Source organism: Mirounga leonina, unplaced genomic scaffold (genome assembly GCF_011800145.1).
Source record: "Mirounga leonina isolate KUSES-001 unplaced genomic scaffold, KU_Mleo_1.0 Mir_95, whole genome shotgun sequence".
NCBI classification, from domain to species: domain Eukaryota; kingdom Metazoa; phylum Chordata; class Mammalia; order Carnivora; family Phocidae; genus Mirounga; species Mirounga leonina.
The window spans coordinates 24,564,977-24,588,555 of NW_023270865.1; the positions used below are offsets into that span (position 1 = coordinate 24,564,977).

The 23,579-nt window shown below is 43.0% G+C and overlaps 1 protein-coding gene across 5 annotated transcripts in view; it reads left to right on the forward strand.

Annotated features, from left to right (window-relative positions):
• The window catches only part of PDZD2 (PDZ domain containing 2), a 218,570-nt gene that overhangs the window by 20,305 nt on the left and 174,686 nt on the right, over positions 1-23,579 (forward strand). Inside the window, exon 1 of one of the 5 annotated variants that reach the window (XM_034998737.1) lies at positions 19,169-19,836. The exons of 3 other annotated variants lie outside the window; for them this stretch is intronic. In XM_034998737.1, the coding sequence (XP_034854628.1) occupies positions 19,817-19,836 (20 nt within the window). In that variant the 5' untranslated portion in view covers positions 19,169-19,816. Of the gene's footprint in view, positions 1-19,168; positions 19,837-20,084; positions 20,174-23,579 lie in introns of those variants that run through there. One more of the 5 variants, XM_034998739.1, reaches the window with a different exon arrangement.

Sequence of the window (23,579 nt, forward strand, 5' to 3'; positions counted from 1 at the left end):
ATAGTGTAAGTTAAAATGCCACAAATCTCACTGCGATTACTGAGATTCAGCAATTTTTCTAAGTGCTTCTTAGGCTGCGTCAGGTTGATTTTCAAGTTCTGAAAAAGTTGCTTTTGATAAATTTTTTCCAGTGTTCTTGTTGCTTTTATGAAGGAGTAGATTTGTGGATGTTTTTATTCTATCATTCCAGAAGTGTTTCTTCCAATAAACTTTACTTTTTTTGGAAGTATAACATACATAAAGAAAAAGGAAAAAATCATAAGTGTTCAGCTAGTGAATTTTTATATTAATCATCACCTAAATGAGGCAAAAGAACTTTACTAGCACCTCAGAGCCCTCCCTCACACCCCTACTAGTTATTAACCACCTCTTGCTTAACCAAAGTAAAATGGTATTAATCATCACAAGACAACTTTCCTGTCTGGTACCATCGAGGTTTTTTCCAACAATCTGTTTTACTCTAATTGTTCAAATTTCTCCCCAAGCCACCCCCTTAATACATTTAATCTAAGGCATTGTTCTTTATTTTACTTGTTAAGTTTATTTTTAAATTTTTCAACTTTTTATTTTTTGTAATAATTAGCATACTTGGGCACCCACTTATCTCTGTCAAATCCCTCCTGCCTTCCAAAATTCTTCTATCATTACAATGATTCTCCCATCACTAAACCAGGCCCTGGAGTGTTGGCTGTAATTCTTCTCTATCCCTTTTTCCAAGACTTGTAGACACATTTAATCATCATAAACACAGAAGCTAGGATCTCTTCAGGATAAAGTTAGATGGGTTTACATAGGACTTTTGCACATTGTCCAAATGTTCGGATTTTACAGACAGAGGGGCAGTTTCTCAGAGGCTTTTGGAAGAAAAATTATCCTTCCATACAGATTTCTTTGCTTTTCCTGACCAAGGTTTCTCCAGCTAATGCAGAGCTACCGGGGCACAGCTCAGCCTCAGGGTTTATCTTGAGCAATTCCCTCGGCGGGAAAGCAAGGGGCATGAAGGCCTTCCTTGGGGCAGTTTCTGAGGTGTGGGCACCCAGTCCATTTCATTGTTTTTCATTATCATGGATCATTACCCAGTAGAAGAGGCGATGTACTGATGGAGACTGAAACAAGATGTTGTCTGTCAAAGTGATATGGACATTTAAGAGTAATTGCTTGGGAAGTGAAAAGGGGTCAAAGTAGTTGAACTGAATGTTACAAGGAGTAACCAAAGGTTGTGAAAACCTATTAACTGAAAATGTTGGGCAAAAATAAAAGACTTGAAATAACTAATAAAAATGATTAAAAACCAATTTTGTCTTTATAAGGAAATTTTCATCATAGTAGAAGACAAAAGTGCTTTAAAAGAGAACAGAGGTCAAATTTTACAGAATCCAAACTAATATATATATACATACATATTGTTTTATATTTCCTCTATAACCTTTTGCCATGAGTGATGAATAAAATAAAAAATGCAAAACAATATGGTGCTTCCTCAAAAAAATAAACTAAATAAATTTAATTTTAAAACTAGAATTACCATATGACCCAGAAATTCTACTTTTAAGGTGCCTACCCAAAAGTCCCTGAAAGCAGGGCCTCAAACAGCTATTTGTACACCAATGTTTATAGCAGCATTATTTACAATAGCCAGAAAATGGAAACAAACCAGATGTCAATCAATGAATGGATAGATAAATAAAATATGGTATATACATATGATGGAATATTATTTGGCCTTAGAAAGTGTACCTGTTTGCTAGGACTTCTAACAACCATGGACTAAATGGCTTAAAGAAGAGAAATTAATTTTCTCACAATTCTGGAGGCAAGAAGCATTAGAAACTAAGCTATGTTTTGTTGCCAAGAGGAGAAAACACCTGAAAAAGTCTCCCTCTACCCCTTGCCTCCTTCTCTAGTGATCCCTAGGTCTGGAGATGAATGTACCCAGTTGGAGTGACTGCCCACGCCCACCACCAAGTGCTAGCTAACCACTGATTACCAGGTTTGAAGATATAGAATAGGATATACTTATACCCACCATTTTTAACTAATATACCTTTTCAGTCAAAGAAAATAATAAAGAGCTTTTGCTTAAAAAGGGTCCCTGGGATTTAACACAGCTGCTTTCATGACAAGACATCAGCTTAAAGATGAAGTGGCAAAGTTTCTTGAATTTGTGGACACCCTCCAAAAATGTTCTGGACTGTGCAACAGAAAGAGAAGGTAGAGAATGGCTCTAAGCTGTGACTCAATAGTGACATCTTCATGCACATCTTTCTGCTCCCTGGAATATTTTACAGTACTTAATCCTGGTGATTTTTTCTTTTTGGTATTTCAAGCCTAAAAGGTGGTGGGTGACCACAGCTTGTGGAGAAAAGAAAAAGTTCCTTGACTGGGAAATATATCTTTTAAGAGATTTATTTCATTCTGTTATTAGTTGTCCTAAGTAAGGAGTAATCAAAAAGAAAAACAAAACAAAACAAAACTGAAGTCTTCAGGAATATTTGCTTTTCAGAAATGTCTGCTGGTATTTCATACCTTTGATAGCCCAGTCAAATGGACTCAACGCTCAGTTGCTTTTGAGACAAAGAAAGAATACTCTGTGTGTTATGATTTAGAGCAAGACAATTTATATCATTTTTATGCTTGCCTCCTTCCAGTGTACACAATCCAAAGATAAAACAGCAGGATGGTAGTCACTGATGTGTGTCATTGATCCAGTCGTTACCACGAGAGACCACTGCAAGTTATTATCCCTCAAATATCTTCTATACCTTTCTTCTCTGTACTGCTCTATTTAATTTTTTTTTAAGTTTATCTTTTAGCCCGAGGACCCTGTCTCACTGACCAAGTGGTAAGAGTTCATCTAGGGACAGTTACAGAAACAAGCTCATCTTTTCCTTCACTGATTTCTAAAGCTGATGTTTAACGTTCTATCAATGACAAAAACCAGAGCTTCAAGGTCTTGGGTTGAGTGGGCATCTCTAACTAGCACAGCATCTAACACATCATGAAAGCTCAGTAATTGTTTGTTGAATAAAATAAATTATTCCTTCTTAAAATGGAAGTCTTGGGTTTGTGCATCTTCTGTCGCTGGTCGTGAGTCAGTACCATTATTTCTGGCAGAAGCGTCAGTCATTGAGAATGTAGTCTTAAACTCCAGGGGATCCAGATTTGCAATTTCCATAATTGTCCACCTAAAAATAAATAGAAGTATTATATGTCGTGTGCTTTTTAATTTGCTGTGTTTGCAAAAGGCGTTCTCTATTAGTGTTCCCAATTTACCAGTCTGACTTAATATGTTTTGAAATAGATTGAAATGTACCCTTAAAAAATTAGCATGCTGATGGCATTTGTGTAAGCTTGTTTCAGTCTTTTCTCCATAAAGGAGTAGTAATTTTATTATTTTTGCAAAAACAAACAAATATGATTTTTGCGCATTTCCACAACTCAGTCTAAATCCTCCTTTTTCTTAAAACCTCTTCTACCAAGATGGTGCTCTAATGACAAAAATGGAGGAGTAGGCGAAGGCTTTTATGATCACCTCTAGAAATTCTGTTTAGAAAAAGGTATCTAGTCTATCCAGGATTATTAATACCATATATATTAATTTGGTTTTGAGAGAAGAAGAAATACATACTTGAATTAATTCCCAATAAGAATCTATATTTAATAATAATAATAATCTATATTACAGTAAGAATCTATATTGCATTTTCAAACGAAATTTACTCCCCTCAAAATTCGGACTGTTGTGTCTTTGATGCGCATTCTTGATGCTGACCTAGCCCAAAACTCTCATTTTGCAGACAAGCAGTTCCAAGCCCACTAGGTGAAGTGACTTCCTCTAGGTTCCAGGGAATTCATGTTGGAGCCGAGAGGAGCAGCCTGGCCTCCAAATTCTCAGGCTGTGGCTCTCTTCCCAGGGAATAGCAAACTCTTGCCTGTCAGCTGAGGATGAATTTTACATTTTTAAAAGGTCATAAAGAGAATGAGACAGACACCATATGTGGCTCACAAAGCCTAAAATACTTACTCTCTGACCCTTTGCAGAAAAGGTTTGCCAATTCCTGCTCCATACCATTTTGGAGATAAAATGTTCACGGCCTCACTGGGGGGCCGATGCCTGGAGAATCTGAGTTCGAAGTGGAGGTGATGCTGGATTTGTTTTGGAGTTGACTTAACCAAGCTAGTGCTACATTTCCCAGATGTCTTCCTTGCACACTTCTGTGTTAGTGTGGGCCATGAGAGGACTTGGGTATGAGATTTGGAATGTATGTGTGCATGTGAGCACTCAGAAGGTTGGGCACCATCTCTTGTAATTCACCTTTTCGGAATGGTACAGCAGCTGGAGCTCTGCCTCCCAGCTCCTCCGGGTTTCCTCCCTCAGTTCCCTGACCCCCGGGCCAGGGCAGGGGATGTGGTTCCTCCAGCCCCTGATCTCCTCCTCCAGCTCCCCTGATGCCTGGTCCAGAAGCATGTTCAGCTCTAATACAGGTCAGCAAAATCATCCGAGTTGGAGGGTGAGGCAGGTTCCCATTCTTCCTTAAACGTTTCTGTGGGCCCTGGCCCTCCCCACTTTACTTGAGTATTTCCTTCTGGGTTGCCTGCCCTGCTGATTTCAGGCCCCGCCTCAGACAGAAGAAACAGCCTTACGAGTACATAAACTCTGGAACTGGCTCCCACAATTGTGTGAAGTCAAATCCCTATCACAAATCCCATGTTATGTATTGGTCCTGATGGTCCTGCTTCTCTGATCAAACCCTGACTGATACAGTAGCTCAAAATAAAGCAAATCATGAGTCAAGACTAAAGAAGAGAGGAAGAAAGGCTTAAAAAAAGAGAGGGTGAGGGAAAAAATATATATACATATGGTGTCTGTTAATTCTGGAAACATGGATAAAATGTACAAAATTCTGTCAAGGACATCTTCAATCTGTAAAAAAGAAAATACTAAAAATAATATTTTGTATTTCCAGACTTTATGGACTGTGGGTATATTTTAGACTCTGGAAACCTGTGGAGCTGGAAATGCTATCCAGAGCGATTTGCATGAGCATGTGGCCAGCACAGTCTCAGAGTCTAGAAGACTTTGATCATTAATCCCCCACTTTTCCACTTTGAAAATCACCAAAATTCAAACAGGTACACAGTCATGCAAATGTACAGGTGAGTTCTCTAAAACTTACGTGGAGGCATTGCTTTATGAAATTAAAGAGAACAAAGGGTAGGCAGACAAGTTGTCTCTGTTTTCTTCACAGGTCTGTGGTTTTTAGTGGTGGTTCTTCATTGATTCAGTAGTCTGGTGTTGATGCAATTTTGGCTATCCTACCTCCCTGCCACCTTCATGCAGCTAGCCCATCAACTGTAATTCCAGATAATTCCAAGTCTGGGCATTCCCAGGAAGTCAGGTCTATGAAGGCAATCTGGACACCTTGCTTAGTTGAACTCCAAACCATTTGCTCTTGTGAAAGCCTCTTAGCCTCATCTTATAAGCAAGCTCCAATGGGATGAAGGGAGGGCACAGCCTCTGTCTCCCTCAGCCTTCCTCTTGGCTTCTCAGAACACCTCCCTCTCATCCTCCCAGATCATATGGCCTAGGGGACCCCAGCAGCTCTCACCAGGAAGAAACTGGAGCCCCAGCTCTGGAGGACAGGTGAATTTCTCATGCTCCTCACGCACTATTGCCAATAGCAGAAAAACAGGAAAAAGTCATCATTTTTTGAGTTCCTTTGCTTTCAATTCCTTACTCTCCCACGGAGGTCATCGTTGAGGACTAGCTCTGTTTACAGGGGGTACTGAATCTTATTTATCATCACAGTTCTCCTTGAGGAAGACTTCAGAGTTCAGAGCAAATAGTAAGATGAATATTCGCTTTGCTGATCTATCATCATTGTATCCCTTGGTAATGACCAGAGAAGAGAAAGGGGTTTGCTCATAAGTTACAAGTAGTTGTGCAAAGGGAAAATGTAGTAAAACAAAAAGAATTTTACTAACTCATTGGTGATGTTGTAGGTAATTGTAAAATCTTTGGTTTAATGTTGATGCTCAAACCATGAGCAGATTTAAGATTCTACTCAAATCTGCCTGAAAGACAGGGCTGATGGAACCTGAGCTTTCAGGTGGCAGGGAGGAATATAATTCTTATTTTCAAGAAGTTCATTTTATTCTGTGAAGGTTTCTTGGATTGAAAGAAAAAAATTGAAAGTTTAATATGATGGTCTTTGAAAATGTCATGCCTATTTATATCTTTCCTCCCCCCACATGTGTCCTCATTTTGGTTTATTTTTCAAGTTTGTGTTTGTTATCAAAATGAAAAACATCTTAAATGATAAAAGCAGTAAGTATTCAATTCAATAAGGCATAAAGAAGAAAGTCAACATCACCTGTAATCTCACCACCTAGAGGTAACCACTGCTGATACTTGGTGTATTTCCTTACGAACCTGCATGCAAACATGCACACATGAATGGTCTGGTTGGACTACACATGTGCGCTTAAGGACATGAATTTAATGAGTCCTGATCCCATCACTTATAAAACATGTAACATCAGGCAATTTCTTAACCCCACTAAACCAAGGATTTCCCTACCTGTAAATTGGAGCAAAGAAGAACAATACCTAAGACATAAGGTGATGGGAGAGAAGATGAGGATATCCATGTAAAGCTTCATCACAGTGTCTGACACACAGCAAGTGCTCGACAAATGTGAGCCATTATTAATTTGCAGCTTTCTCTTGTCACTTCAGAAAAACATATAACTCAACAAATCTTTTGGTAGCTTTGAAAAACTACCAGTTTCCATCCCTTTCTTCCCTATCTTAGTGGGGATTTGCATATATTTGAACTCCTCTATGCAAGTGAGATTCCTGAACCTACAATTAGAGCCATTGTTAATAATGATGTTTATGCATATTGCAGCTCCGTGCCAGGACTCCACACACGTCAGCTCATTTTGTAGCTCACAGCACCTTTGCGAGGTAATTGTCATTATCCCCAGCTACAGATGAGAGAATCCACACTTGCAAAGAAGAGCCAGGATCCAAACCCAGGCCTTCCTCTTCCCACTGGGTTGCTCATTCCAGTACAGCCCAAACCCTAATCCTAGCACATTCTTCCAGAGGTACTGGGATGAGTCTGAAAGTGGCTTTCTGGCCAGTGTCCAGCTGGTACCTAATAGACCAAAAACTATCTGCTAGGCAAAGGAGGCATCCTGGACCAGAAGTCAGGAAACCTGGTCTCTAGAAGTTCCATCCTTCTCAGGGTGGTTTCTTTCCCTATAAAGTGTGTGTGACAGTGATCTGTCTTATCTTCCTCATGGGGAATGAAGTGATAGTCAGATGAGATTGATGATAATACTGATAATATGATGGAAGTTTTAAATAGCAATGACATGCCTCTCAACCACAATGGCTGTTTTTAAATTGTGACCCTGGTCATACAAAGTGGGTTTTCCCCCGTTGATACACTAACAACTCCTTCTGGATCTCACTAATGTCTTTCCTTCCTAACCAGCCCACCCGGGGAGCATCCATAACTTATCAGATCTTGCCAGCTACGCTGGTTCCCTCTGAGTCTCACCTACAGTCTCTTACCTGGAATCCAGTTACTCTCTGTGAAAACTGGAAAGTTGGGGCGCCTGGGTGGCTCAGTCGTTAAGCGTCTGCCTTCAGCTCAGGTCATGATCCCAGGGTCCTGGGATCGAGCCCCACATCGGGCTCCCTGCTTGGCAGGAGGCCTGCTTCTCCCTCTCCTCCTGCTTGTGTTCCCTCTCTCACTGTCTCTCTCTCTGTCAAATAAATAAATAAAATCTTAAAAAAAAAAAAAAAGAAAACTGGAAAGTCATAGTTCCCTTTCATGCCCTTTTCCCCCCAAACATGCATTTATAAATGGGTTAAACTCTCCACTCCTTGGGGTGATGTTAGGCATGCCCTTTGTATGGCACTATTTGTAAATAGTGTGGCTTTTGTAAACAACATGGTTGAGGTGGCCCCTGGGACCCAGAGAAGGATCCAGTCTTTTCCTTTGTGAGAATATTGTTTGGAGCTTTATCTGGTCCTTTGCTTTTCCCAACTTTCTCCAGCTGATGGGAAGCAATGATAGACCAGATCAGAGCCAGGTTTGGAGTCCTGGTGTTGCTTTTCTGGATTTCCCAGAGTTGGAGAGCGTGGGGCAATTGGGAAAAGGAATCTGATCCTTGAGGTCAATTTGGAAGAATTGATTGGGGAACTACTTACTAGCCATTCAGTGTTTCCTTAATGTGGTTCACTGACTTGTAAAGAGGAGATGTTTTGATACATCATCATAAGACCGAGCAAGTCAAGGTGAAGTACTCAATTGAATAGTAATTGCTTGGGAAGGAAAGAAAGGTCAAATGGTTGAACCTAATGATGCAAAGAGTAATCAAGGGAAGAGAATTAAAAACCAAGTGAGAAAGGTAGGGCAGAGAGGTGAGGGACTCCATGTGAACTATAAAGATGATTAAAAACCTACCCTTATAAGAAGACCTTCATCAGAGTGAGAAACAGAGAGCACAAAGAATATTTTTCAAGGGTTCCATGTTCTAACAACGTATATATCCTTTGTTTTCTGGATAATTATTTACCTATTGATGAGTGTAAATATGATTTTTATAAAAACTAAGTAACATGGGCCACCTGGATGGCTCAGTTGGTTAAGCCTCTGCCTTCAGCTCAGCTCATGATATCAGGGTCCTGGGATCGAGCCCAGCGTTGGGCTCCCCACTCAGGGGGGAGTTTGCTTCTCCTTCTCCCCCGCCCCTCCCCCTGCTCATGCTCTCTCTCTCTCTCTCTCTCTCTCAAAGAAATAAAATCTTAAAAAAAAAATAAACCTCTGAGTAACAAGTACAAACTATGGTGGTCAGATTTAGCAAATAAAAAGTCCCATACAATATTTGAGACATACTTATACTTAAAAAGTATTCATTTTTCACTTAAAGTTCTAATTTAACTGGGTCTCTTATATTTTATTTGGCAACAGTGGTACAAACCTATTTGGAAGGAAGGGCACCAGCCCCTGGTAGGTGAAGGCCTCTGGGAAAAGGAAAAATCTCTGGGATACTATCCAGTTTTAACTCTCTTTAAGAGTCTATGAAGGCCCTTCTGGGTAACATAGTGCTCACTATTATAAAGTCAGCTGACAGGGCTGAAGTGTGGACCAGGCCTAGAGGCAGATTAGATTAAATGCTTCTAAATCCATCCTTCTAAGTCCTAATTCTCAGGAGTAGGTCAAAGTGAAGACCTCTGTGGGCTAGAAGAAGTTTCTTTGTTCCAGGGAACAGGGCAAGGGGAGGATGAAGAAGGACCTTGAGTACAAGTACAAGCAAGGGAGGTAGAGACAAGGAGGTGAATCTGCAAATCTCTGGTATTATGTCCTTGAAGAGAAAACATGGAGAACCATCAAATTATATGCAGTTGACAGGAATACATATTAATGGGACTAAGTTGGGTAAGATTCTGTACCAGGTTAGTTGGAGTTCATGCATGCTTCTTGCAGATGGTGAAACTTTTATTTTTTCACTTAAATAATGAGATGGATTTAGGATATCAGATGGGAGGGAGTAGGTGCTCCACATAGGTGAGGTCACCCCTGGGAAACTTTCAAGATGGTGGGGGAGGGACCTGTGTAAAGTCTTGCCTACACAGAGTGGTGGGATGAGCTGGGCCACGGTGGGAGAAAAGGGCAATGCAAGATATTTAGGGGGCTATGAAGACTAGAATCAAAATCTGCGTCTGATGAAGGGAAGCGAGTCCACTTATCCCTTGGACCAACCAAATGCAAAAGGGAATAGTAGTTGCTGCAAGAGGTATGGGCAGACAGCAATAGCAGAGAAGATGTGGAAGGGATGTAGGGGTGAGGTGGAGGTCTGATGATGAGGCATTCAGCAAAAGGAAATCATTTTTGTCCATAAGGAATTCTGTCGTTAGACATGCACCAACCAACCCTTTACTGGGGGCTTTATCACTTGCAGGTACCGAAGCTCCAGAGATAAATAAATTCCAATTTTTGCCCTCAAGGGATTCACAGTCTAGCAGAGGGAGAGAGCCTGTAAACTGAGCAATGCCCGAGTTTTATCCCAGATAAAGGGGAAGGACAAGTCCATAGAGATGCCCCCAGGGTAGGCACCATCTTTTCTTGGCTGGATTCATAGGACAGCTTCCTCACCCCTCTCTGCCTCTGCCCAGCTGGTCTTCTGGGATATTCTCCCTGGAGCCAACATGATCATTCTAACATGGAAATCCATTCAGGGCACTCCTGCTAAAAGCCCTTCAAGAATGAAGCCCAAACCACTGTCTCACAAAACCATACTTCTCTAGCCACTGCCCAGTTTGCTGCTCTCCTCACACTGGCCCCAGGCTGACCAAACTTGCTGCCAGGCTGACCCTTTGTAGACCTCAGAACATGGCATCTCTCTCTCAGCCCTGGACCTTTGTTCTTGCCATTTTCACTTCCTGGAATATTTTCTTCACCTTGCTAATGTCTGCTTATCCTCAGGGCTCAGCTTACAGTCACTTCTAGAAGCCTTCCATGGCCTTCCAGGACTAATTAGGTTCCCCTGGTGGGCTTGTCACAACTCCCTGGACTTAGCAGTTATCCCACACTGCATTGTAACAAACTGCCTGGTGCCCCTTTCTTGTCCCACTGTGGTCTCTGAGCTCACTGGGCCCACGGTCAGTGCTGCTTATCAGTGTTCCCTCAGTACCTAGTGTGGCCCTTGACTTGATAAATCGTATTCTAAAATAAATCCACTGGCTAAATTGGGGCTTTTTCTTTTTTTTTTTTTTTTAAAGATTTTATTTATTTATTTGAGAGAGAGAGAACACATGAGAGGGGATAGGGTCAGAGGACAAAGCAGACTCCCTGCCGAGCAGGGAGCCTGATGCGGGACTCGATCCAGGGACTCCAGGAACATGACCTGAGCCGAAGGCAGTCGCTTAACCAACTGAGCCACCCAGGCGCCCAAATTGGGGCTTTTTCAAGATGTAGAAAGAGACCTGCCTAGGTTATCTTAAGTAATTGGGGTTTCTCAGAAGGATCTCAGTCACATGCAGGCAGCCATTTCAACAACTAGATGATTCCTCAGAACTCCTGAGGGGAGATGACTCATCAAGAAAGCCTTCACAGCAGTGAGGATTTTTGAGCTTAGTGCTGAAACATGAATGGGTGTTTGCCTAGAGACCCAGGTAGGAAAGAAGATGTTGTAGCCTGACCTGAGCTGATTGTCAGGCTCTTTTGTTAAATATCAATAGCAATCAGGAAAGTTTGGGTGCTCTATACTTCCTGTCTGATAACCTCACTTCCCGGTGGTAGGTTACCATGAAAGCAAGTCTTTGACTCCTGCCATACGTGGAGTAGGCATTAGCAAGCCCACACAGAAAGAGTCCACAACCTGCTTTTATGTTTGGTGATATCTCCACTGCTAGTTCTGGTAGGTGCTCCAGTGAGCCCCTTCCCAGCAGGTTCCCTCTGTGAGAAGAATCGCCAGTGACAAAATCCTCCATTAACTGGGGGTCCCCAGACCAACAGTAGTCCACAGCTGAAGCACCAGTCAGAGGTGTCCGGGAGCTGATTCTCCCCGGATTCTTGTAACTCAGCAGGGGAAGACAGAAGTGGCTACACAACCTTTCCAACCAACTTATCTTAAAAATCTCTCATTCCACAGATGAAAAAAAAAAATATTTCTAGCCCCCATTTTGATAACAACAGAACTTTCTGCTGCAGCTTTAGATAGTAATATTTCAAGCGTGGACTCTGATAAGTGTCCTTCAAACATTAGCTCAGGGCCTCTAAAATGTAGATTAGGGTTATCATCACTTGATGTATCAAAATATTTAAAAATAAATTTCAGACAATATGAAGAGTGGATGGGGGCTTTCTAGGCAAGGGGACACAAATCAGCAAAGGTCATGGGTGAATTCACAGGTAACTTTTTCTTAGTCAATGTGAGTTAGGCCCATGTAAATAGACCTTGAGGGACTTAAACGTCAGAGATTCTTTCACATAGAATCTGTGTGGTTAAGGTCCATAGAAGTGGCTCAGCATCTTTCTTCATCTGTTCAATGGGAATAATAATAGTGTCTGCCACATGGGGTTTTGGGTGGATAATTATAAAAGAATACTGGAAGAGCTTGACATGATGCCTAGTGCATAGTAAATGTCCAATAAACAGTAGCTGTGATTGTTTTTACTGTTATTGTTATTAATATTAAGGTAATATTGTTGTTTTCCCGTTGTCTAGCCCTATTCCTGGTTCATAGAAAGCACTCAATAAGTAATTAGGGATTAATAGGGATGAATGCATTTGGAAGTTTCCTGATTTATAGTCGCCCATTCAACAAATATCCATTGGGCACACATACATGCCAGGCACGGTGCTAGGCCCTGAAAATAAAATATTAAACAAGGCCATACAACCTTATCCTAAAAGAGTTTATAGTCTAGAAGGGTAAGCAGTCAAGTGAATGGACTGTGGGAATGCTACCAAAGCTTCACGGGTCTAGGAGAGGGTCAGGGGGATCCCTGGAGAAGGTGATGTCTAAGCTGAGTCCGGAGACGGGAGTAGGGATTAGCCAGGTGAAGGTGATTAGAGCAGGGAGGACAATCCCAGTTTCGATGCGTTCAGGGGCCTGAGGCAAAAAAAAGAACCTATCTTGTTCTCACAGTTCTGAGCAGGCAATTTAGTTCAGGTAATTAAACATCCCAGAGATGCTTAAAGATGACTGGAGACTAAAGTTTTAAATTTTCTCATCTACAACTACACAAAAACCATTTATATTTTCTGACTGCACAAGATGGAATGCAAGCAAATGTTGCCACGAAGCCTGGAGAATGGGAGATGGAAGGAATGGTTTCCTCTCTCTTCCCTTCCTCTCCCTTCCCTTCCCTTCCTCTCTCTCCTTCTCCCTCACCCTCTCTCTCGTTTCTGGTTTCTGTTAATGTGATTTATGCTCTATCCAGGAATGTAGGCTTTTATTCTTGGATTTCTAGTTCTTGCAGCCGATATTACTGAACCTGTTGAATGAAGGCTCCAAGTAATGACTGCATGTCCTTTTTGCTTCTACCATGTTTTCCAGTCCATGGTCTTGATGAGAGTTCATTTGATTGGGCTCCAAGTTGTGTGTGGTTGTTGCAGGGGTGGGTGGTGGACAAGGGATGAGTGGTTGAACAAATTCTTCCATGGTCTTCTGGCTCTTTTGCTCTATTATTCTTTGGAGTAGGGATTAGAAACAGATGAGGGGGCATTTGCAGGGTAATAGCAAGTCATTTGGGAAGCCACCAGTCAGAAGGAGCTGGCCTTTGTCTAAATTCTTCAGCTCTCCTAGGACCAACTTTGACATCACTTTCATTGGGCACAGGCCCCTGGTATTAGATTGGATTTATTTCAGAATTCCTTTCACTGAGCATGGATATTGGAAAATTCTGGTTCTAAGTTAATTAACTCCCACTCAACCCTTGCCATGGCTGGACCACACCCTCCAGTCAGGTGTTTACTAGTAAAATGTCCTAGGATTCATACATTCACTTACCCACTTATGAATAGGTTTACTCAACAAAGATTTACTGAATACCTACCATAAGCACAGTACTGTAAAAAAATAAGGAAAGGGACGGGAATGGAAACATTTTTAATAAATTTGTAATAGTGTATAGCAGGGTTCTCATCTTCAGCACTATTGCCATTGACATTTTGGACTGGATAATCCTTCATTGCAGGGGCCTGTCCTATACTTTGTAGAACGTTTAGCAGCATCCCTGACCTCTACCCACCAGATGCCAGAAGCACCCCTCCCCAGTTATGACTATCAGAAATATTTCCAGACATTGCCAAATGTCCCTTGGGGGGCAAAATAGCTGGTGGTTGAGAATCACAGGCTTACAATATTAGGCATCATCCCCAACACTTCATATACATTTTTTCATTTAAGCTCTCCTCCCCAATAAGCCCTTAAGGAATATGGTTCCAATAAAAGTAATAAAAATTAAATGATTTACTCAGGGTCTCATGAGTGATAATTATGGCATGTGGACTTTAAATCTAGGTCTTTCTACAGACTACATCCCCAGATTTCCATACAACACACTGTCCTACCCCCAAAGGAACTTAACATCTAGTTGGAGAGATGTGATAGGAGCCAGGTAAGTTCCAGTTGCATTCACTGGAGAAAAGGGGATGTGAACACTCAGAATAGAGAGGTAACGGGCTAGGGAGGTCAGGGAACACATCCTGCAGAGATGAGAATGTTCTTTGAATATTTGTGGATAAACAGTTTGATTGGAATAGTGAGTTTGTGCTGAGGAGTGGCGGGAGGTAGGATTCGGACAGGTAACACTGGGTAGCCAAAGAGCCCACACTGGTTCCAGGTGGAATTTGTTTGAATTCTGGCTCCTCCACACACTTGTTACATGACCATGAGCTCATGAAGGAATCTTTTAGCCCAGTTTCATTGCCTGGAAAACAGGTTGATAAGGATAGTACATATTGTTAAGAATGTAATAAGGATTTAATGAGTTAATATACAAGGGGCTTAGAATAAAACCCAGCATCCAGTAAGTGTTCAATAGATGCTGGCCACTTAGTGCTTGATTCTGTTGGACTTCAAATAGTTTAGAATCTATATTGTAAATAATGGGAGCTTTTGAATCAAGGTTCACAGGTACTGCAGTTCCCCTTCCTGTATTTATGGCAAGGTCACAAATTGGTCTCTTTGGGTTAGACACCATCTCTGGTTGCATCAACTGTTCCCAGAGTACCAGTGTCATATTGTTCAACCCCTCTGTGGGGGCTTTGGGCTTGAAGCCTCGGAAACATCTTTCCAACAGAGATTTTAAGGAGGAAAGAGGCAGCCTGGGCATCTGTTCAGACATTCATTCACTCTTCTGTACATCCAATCAACATTTACTGAATACCTTTTTTATTCTGGGCATCATGTTTCTATTAACTACATCTGGAACACCAATAAGTCACCATTCTGTCCATGTGTCAGCTGCAAGTTTATTGGGTAGAATTGTCATTGTTTAGTTTTAAGACAATTCAAAGTTATTTCTGTGGCTTGTGTTAAAATCTTGAGGTTTCTTCTCATGCTTCACTTGGTGCCACTGCTGGGCTTTGTATTTATGGAGATCTGATGGCCCTGGATGTGGTTGGGGATCTTCTCCTGGGAATTTCCTCTTTCTTCCTCTCTCCAGCTTTTTATAGCTACATAAGGTTTAGATCTGTTAGCAAACACATGGATAATTATGCCCCTCTCTGTTTATAGACTCAGGATAAATTGTCCTAATGGGAAAATATCTGTCCTTTGTAGTAATTTGGATCAAGGCATTTAATTTTTTGTGTGTGGTTCATTTGCCTTTCTAAAAATCATTTTGATGTTTGTTTCACTCATGAATCATCTATTGTTGATAAACAACAGCACTCAATAAACCCCATTAAAAATCTTTTCTCCATCTAAAAGTAGTTGACAGTGGAAAAATATGTGACCCATCCATATGTTTTCTCATAGATGTTGAATTAAAGGAAACAGTTGGGAGGCGCCTGGGTGGCTCAGTCGTTAAGCGTCTGCCTTCAGCTCCGGTCATGATCCCCGGGTCCTGGGATCGAGCACCGCATTGGGCTCCCTGCTCAGCGGGAGGCCTGCTTCTCCCCCTCTCCCGCTCCTCCTGCTTGTGTTCCCTCTCTCTCTGTCTCTGTCAAATAAATAAATAAAATCTTTAAAAAAAAAAAAAAAAGGAAACAGTTGGATTTTAAGACTCAGGGGACCTCTGATAAGAGGCCCAGAGAAATGATCCACCAGAGTCTGCCCACCAGCATGCTGCAAAAACTCAATTCAGCTCAGTTTGTCTCAAAGCATCACTGTTGTAATGCATTTGTATTCATTCTTTCAACAGTCATGGAAGACCTACTATATGCAAGGTTAGATTATAGATGAATAGCCAAGTGTCTCTAAATAACAAAATAGAGGTAAACCTTGATTGGATTCTTCAGCTTGGTGAGAGACAGCAATGTATGCTTCCAATCAGAAGGCAAAGCCAGTCCTTTCCTCTCCTACACTGGGGAAAAATGATTGCACTCCCCAGGTGATGTAAATAAACCTGTAGAAGTCTTGGTTTTACTCAGTTTGGGCCAACAAGCATAAATGCTTCTTTTTGCAATGTTTCCTCCCTCCTGAGAGGTAAAAATACTTGATGAGAGGCAGAGGTGTAATCGTTAAGCACACCCTTTTGAGTCAAACTAGATGGGTTTGAATTGGGAACTCCAACATTTACTAGCTTTATTACTTAACCCTGTTGTGACTCAGTTTCCTTGTGTTAGAATAAGGCTAATAATTAGTCCCACTTCACAGGGCTCCTAAAAAAAAAAAAGACAATCTACATAAAGTTGTTAGCACAGTGCCCAACCTAATTACAGTAAGAACTTAATAATCCATAGCTATAATTATCATTAACATCATCATCAACTAATATTTGTGTGCCCGCTAAACAAAAAGCAACATTGCCTGTACAGAGAAACAATATAGAGGAGTGAGTCTCTTAAATATACATCACCTATTCAGTATCTAAGAGTTGGACATATTCTTAGAGATACCCATTCCAAAAAACAAAGGTCCAATGAGATGCGGGCATATGTTTGTGGGGAGGATCACATTCTTGTGGTGCCTTGTTTGTGAGCATAGAGCATGGATGCTCAAGATCTTTGCTCCCACATTCAATGGAGTAATGATGACCACTTTAGCCCTAGAAGGGAATGGAAGGCGTTCTCTAGCCCAGCTCCTGCCTAAACACGCAAGATTATCACTTAAGAGGGAGTCTGATAGGTGAAGATTGTCCAGTGATGTCAGTGTCAGGTCAGTTACCATTAGCATCAAGCAAGCCTTCTTCATGTCCGACCCAAATTTTAATGTTGCGTTTGTGTCTCTTACCTCTTTTGTCTCCTGTGGAGATGAAGAACAGCTGGTCGGTATCCTCTTTATAATAACCCTTCAAATGGGAGACGACTGTTAAGTTTGCCTTTAGGCAGTTTTTACTCTAGACTAAACAATTGCAAATCCTTTAACCTTCCCTCAAAGGTTCTATTTTCTGTCTCTTTAATCATTTTGGTTCTCCTTTGGAACCTTTCCAGTGTCTCCCCAACTCCCTTAAAATAAGGGGCCTCCCACTGGACATACCACCCTAATAAGAGTCTGTCTGCTGCCAAATTCTTTATTATGGGGGAGGAAGAAGTGGGGAGAGGCACTTCCCTTTCATGTCAACCTCCTGCCAATGTGAACTCGCCCCAGTGTTGTGTTGCCTATTTCTTATCAGTACAGTACGCAGACTCATATTGAATACATGGTCTGCTGTGATCCTCACATCTTTGTTTTTCTCAAATCTAGATATTAAGCCCCATTTGTGCCTGTCATTTTGATCATCCCCCTCAGGACACTACTTCGTAATCAGCCTTCGTGCTGAACTCTAAACTCTCTTTAATGAACCATTTCCTTCATGTGTTTGAATTCTCTTAATATATCAGCAGTTTCTGCTCAAATTAATATTACTTATAGACTCTGGTTGTACACATAGCAATTGTAAGTATTATTTAAACCAGACCTAGGGTAAAATTAGAGACCACTTTTTAAGCACCCCTTTGTTTACTGAACCATTGATCTGTTTTCCAGTCAGCAGTGAAACAAGCTGGGCAAAAGACCAAGCACACCGTATCTTTCTAGCCTGCTGATAGAATGTCATCTGCATTCCAAAGCTTTCCTGAAATTAAGCTATTATACAGATGTGCTCAAATTTTAATTCCTGGCATATACACACCCTAAACTGAGCTCAGACAACAAAGTTGGTGGGGGAAGGGGGAATATTTATTTGTATTAAATTTAAAATCCTGGATTTACTTTAAACAACATTGGTTTGCACATCATAAATTATATAACCAGATTGATAGAGTAGAGAGAGTTAGAAGTAAAACATTAAGAAACTGTCAGTGGGGAAAGCAATCAGAAGGGAAGAAAGGATGACTTCTGAAATTTTTAGAAAATCATTCAATTTGAACCTAATTCTCATAAAACTTATCAGATACTGAGATGCCTCATAAAAGTATGCTAATGAATCTACCAGGACTACCACCCCAAAGCATAGGAGAGGGAATGGGGGGGGGAGCCAACATTCACTGAAGCCTTATAATATTTGTAAGCCAGACACTCTAAGAGTTCTGATGTACTTGGCTTTTCCTAAAATCATAAGCCTAACTGGTTTTGACCCAGGAATTGCCGTATTTTGAGGCATGGCTTGCAAAGCTTGTTCTCATCAGACACCCGTAACTCCACGTATCATTGCTGGTTGCAATACCCACACCTCCTGGAGATACACTTTATCCTGGGGTTTTGTTTCCTTCTAGTACTTTCAAAAGAGGACCACCACCATGTGGCATTCCTGCCTGTCTCTGGGTTTGCCGTTGTGTAACCTGAATGAAGCAACTGAGGGTGATTCCAGGAGCCGTGATTACGATGATTAGTTACCAGTGCGCTCTGTGGGCTGCTTCTGAGAGAAGACAGATTTCCAGCCTGGCCTTGACATGGGTTGGCCCCTCCCGGACTCTAATTACACTGTCCACTAACAGTAATGGTAACTGAGAGCTGAAGCCTTCTTTTGCCTCTTCGTTTATAATGAATTACTTCGAATTCCACCAGATCTATCCCTTGCAAAGCTAATTTACTTTAAGGGTTTGCTAGATGCCCAAAAAGAGAACCATAGCTTAAGAGACATAGGTTTGGGGCAAGATTCTGGTATGAACCCAAGGAGTAGGATGAGTGTGTGGCCATCTCAAGTCCCAGGAGGCAGGGCTTCGTTTTGTGCCTAGATTGGTGCCGTTCAACCACAGGTGGTCTCCATACGTCTAGCTCCCTCTGGGAGCTCCGACCTGATCCCTTTCGAAGCCAGGTGAAAATGTGTTGTGAGCTGAACTTCCTTAATGGTTTGAGGTTTGGCACAGCGATGCTTTTTCTTTTCAACAAGTGTTAAAAGTGGAAAGGTGGAATAAAATAAAATTGGAAGTTTAAAAAAAAAATCTCTTCGTGCAATGAAATGTGGGGTGACTCCCCCTCTCTCTGAGAGCCCTCCCTCCGCTTTTAGAAAAGCAAACACTCTTTTCCTGTCTTATTTGTATTCCCATTAATTTAAGACAGGAAGCCCTCGGTGGGTGTGATGTAAACAATTCAGCCTCGTGGGTCGGGCTTCCTCATCAGTTTGCAGCTGGAGGGATGGCTGAGCGGCCCAAGCCCATTCCTGCCTCTCCGGGGGATGACTTGTTGACTGAGCCCCGCAGGTGACGGGAGGGGCGCGGGAGCGGGAGAAGGTGTAAAGGAAATGCTTAAGTCGTGCAGTCACCGGGCGATTGTAATTCGGCGGTGGTAAATTTGGTCCAAGCAGCCGAAAGACTCTGACTGGAGGTTTCTGAAAAGTTTCTTGACTTCCTGCCCGGTGTGATGGTTGTGATTCTGGTTTGGGGCTCCCCCACCCACCCCCTGGAAGAACCCACGCTGCTGCTGGTTATGAAACGCAGCGGTTATGAAATGAACTGGAGCCGGGGAGGCGGAGCTTCTCGCCGCGGCTCGGGGGAGAACTTTTGACCGGGCGAGGGTGTCTGGGAAGGGCGTTTTCGGCCCCAAACCTGCTCCCGGCTACGGCGGGAGGCGCCCCCCTCCCCGCCGCCCGAGCGCGCGAGGTCAACAAAGGTGTCTGCCCGGCAACTGCCAAGGCCCTGCAACCCTCCCGCGGGCGCTCCCCTCTCCCCGCCGGCGAGTGACCGGGGAAGGCGTTCTGGAATGCCGTGCAGTTCTGACAAGTGAGCCGGGCAGTGGCGGGCCGAGCGGGGACCCCGTTACGGTCTTTTCATAACGTCCCGGCCCGGGCTGCGGGCGGGAGGAGGGGTCCGCCCACCGACATGGAGCGGGCCGCCGGGCCCCGGCTCCGGAGGCGCGGCGTCCCGGGCGGGGAGCCCGAGCTGAGCGCCCCCCACCTCCCGCGCCCCGCCCGCGGCGGCAGGTGACCGGGCAGCGGCGCGCGGGCGCGCGGGGTCCCGGCGCCAGAGGTTAGCGCCGCCAGGGGCGCGCGACCCGCACGCCGGCCGCCGGCGGAGGCATCGCAGCGGGCGTCCCGTCGAGGTGACTTCAGACCTGGAGGTAGGAACAAGCCTGGCAAACGCAAGCCTCAGGCTTGCCCTCCGCATCGGGTTGGGGTGCAGGTGGAGGCTGAATCCACAAATGTGGAAATTTAGCCACAGCCTCGGAAAAACGCCGCAGCCAACTAGCTCATCTCGCGGATCACCAGGGTGTCTTGTTTTTGACTTGGGGGATTGGCGTGTTTAGAGACGGTCTGTGTTCCCGAGGAGGAGTGACCGACTTGGAACTGGTTTGTCAGTTCCTGACGGAAGGAGGCGCCTGGAGTGTGTGACAGGCGGGGAGGGGGGCACAAGGGACAAGGCTGGAGGGGCTCCAGAGCCACGGTTCTTTCAGACACCTCGGACAAGGGGTGCTGTTGAAGCCCACGAAGTGTGTGCGTGGGGGGGTGTGGGGGGCGGTGCGCCAGCAACCCAGGCATCTGTTACACCGCCCTTGTCCCATGCTTCTCTCTGGCTAGCAGGGAAAGGAATCTGGGCTAGAGCAAAGATGCGTCTGGGACCAGCGGGAACTTTTTTTTTTTTTTTTTTTTTTTTGAGCCCTCAGGAGGTCACGATCTCTTTTGGGGACAGATCTTTGCCCCAAACTACTAAACAGCCTGCTTGGACAACTCCCCCACCACTGATGCGCAGAACATTTTGATTTAGTGTCCACAAATCTAAGAATTTAAAGATGAAAGATGTTTGGGAAGAGAATGACCTTATCTATCATGTTGTTACTCCCTAGTAGATAGTTTATAAATACTAGGGGTGAAATTAAGTCAATCTTGTGTCATGAGATGCCTGTAAGGAGGAGATAACTACAGCTATCATCCTGGGAACCATTTCTGGGAGAAAAGCTATGAATGTAAATAGTAAACACTTTTCATAAAAATAGGTCAAGCTGAGTTTGATATCATAAGGGGCATGACATAAACCATAAATGATGATATCACAAAAGGCATGACATAAACATCTTCAAATACACCTGAAATATAGTTCTTTCAAACTTTGTACACCTAGACTGTTTTGCCCTTGCAGATGAATTGAAAAATAAGGTACGGGGGATCTTTCTACCTCCAATGTTAATCTGACCGCTATACGCTCAATGACCTACAGATTCACTGTGGCCCTTTTTTTAGCTGAGATAGTTAACAAAGTTAACAGGATCTACCCACAGTTCCTTGTTTTCAGATCTCTAGTCAAATCCATTGTCCCTAGGATGCAGCCATAGGACTCACAGGTAGGGTGGGCTTTGGGAAAGGAGGCCTGTGTCAGGTTTTAAAAGAAAAAAAGGAGTTCTCAGAGTCGGCCACACACACAAGAAACAGAAATAGGACGTACCAGGGAAAGTGGGGAAACCCAGGTGGACTCAGGATTTCAGGCTTGCTTGTGCTCTTCCAGCCTTGAGCTCTGTGAGCCTGCACGGCTGGGCATAACTGTCTGAGGGAGGGCCTACCCTAATCTAGCAGGAAAGAGCAGCAAAGTTTCCAGAAACCACCTTTCTGCTCGCCTTCTCGCTTCCATAAATTGCCCGACACTGCACTTGGCATGTACAGCTCCCTCTAATCCTCTGTTCCTACTAATCTCTGTAAATCCAGGCAGGTCACACTTAGGAATTGCTTCCTTGAAGGGAAAGGGTGACCCCATTCTGGCCCGTTTCCTGGGACATAAGTTCTCATCTGCTCTGCCTAGAGCTTGGCCCTGCCTTCTTCATCAACTCTTGTTTCCCAATGGTTTCACCAAGTACTTTTGCTGCCTTCTAGTCCTGGGTTCTCATTCTGGAATCTGATTTAGACCTGAGTTTCCCTTTTTTCTTTATCAAAACAATACATGTATATAATTTTCAAAGTCAAACATTTCTATAAGGCTTATAACTAGAAACAACAGTCACTTGCCCCACCATCCACCAAACTCAACTTCTGTGCCCCAAAGACAACAGCTTTCAACATTTTGGATGTATCCTTAAATACTGCAGCTACATACTGCTCCACTTGGTCCTCTCCCTCACCAGCCCTCTGGCCTCCTTTCCGCTCTGGATTTGCTGCTTTTGAGGCCTGCCACACACCCATCATCCTGAAATCCCCTTTCTTCATCTTGCTGGGTACTGATATTTGCCTCTGTCCCAAATGGCATCCCCTGTGTTCTAGACTCACATTTTCCTCTTTGTTTCTGTTCTCTTTCTGGTAAAACACAACTTCTAGAAGTTTCTGAGAAGTACGTGGATAATCAATGTTTTAAGACCTTCCGAGTTTGCATGTTTGATGGGGTATGAAGGTTGGAAATGCTTTTCCCTCAGAATTTGGAACACATTGTTCTTTAGGTTCAGTATTGCCATTGAGATGTCTGTCCTCTCTGAAAGTAATTATTTCCCTCTCTGAAAGTTTTTAGGATTTTCTCCTTGTTCTTTGTAATGTCCTTTCTCTCTGTAATGAAATTTCATTTTCATATATCATGCTGTGAGGTTTTTTTTTTTTCATACATTTTACTTGGCTTTCAATACACCTTCTCAATCTGGAAACTCATGTCCTTTGGTTCTGAACAGTTTTCTGGAATTAAAAAAAAAATCACTTCTCTCCTCTTTTGGAACATCTATTTACTTGGAAGGGGATCTTCATGGATTGAATTTTTAATTATTTTTTCTCTCCTTAAAAAAAAAAATTGCTACTTCCTGGGAAATTTCCTCCTTTTATCCTCCAACCCATACACTGAGTTTTTATGTCTGCCATCAAATTTCTAATTTCCAAGAGCTTTTTAAAAATCTCTGAAATATTCTTTTTATAACCTCCTGTTCTGGTTTCACAGATGAAAATCTTTCCAACTCTCTACAGATCTCAATGACAGCTTCTTTGAAGTGTTCCTCTATTCCCCGCACAGTTCTTTCCCCTCAGATTTCCTCTTAGTTTTTGTTTTTAAATCTCATGCTTGTTAAAAAAACAAAAACAAAACAAAACAAAAAAAAACTTTCCTCTAATGTCTAATGATCCCGGACTGATCACTTAACTGGAAGGTCTGCCTGCGTGGATGGGGCTTATACCCAGGAATAAATAGTTCCTTCTTTCCAAGAAAGACACCTAGAACAGTGTTCCGGAATCTAGAACAATGCCTGGCACACAGTAAGCTTCCCATTCCTATTTGCCAAGCAATCGAATGATGTAGGATCTTGCGAGGGCCCAGGTAGTAGCGAGCATTAGAAGCTCCCCAGGTGATTCGGGTGTGCGGCTAGCCCTGAGCACCTGTCCTATAACGGAATTATCGTGCTAAGCAGTTTTATCGGAGGACCCCCACCTTCGGCAGAAGGTCATTCCTCACAGAGGAAACTGACCAGGTGAGAGAAATCCCCATCTCTGTCACCAAGGGGACTTGGTTGGCTGTGGCATTCTCTGAGCCAGATTCGTGTAGACCAGAAGTCTAACATTTGGTATGGAGAC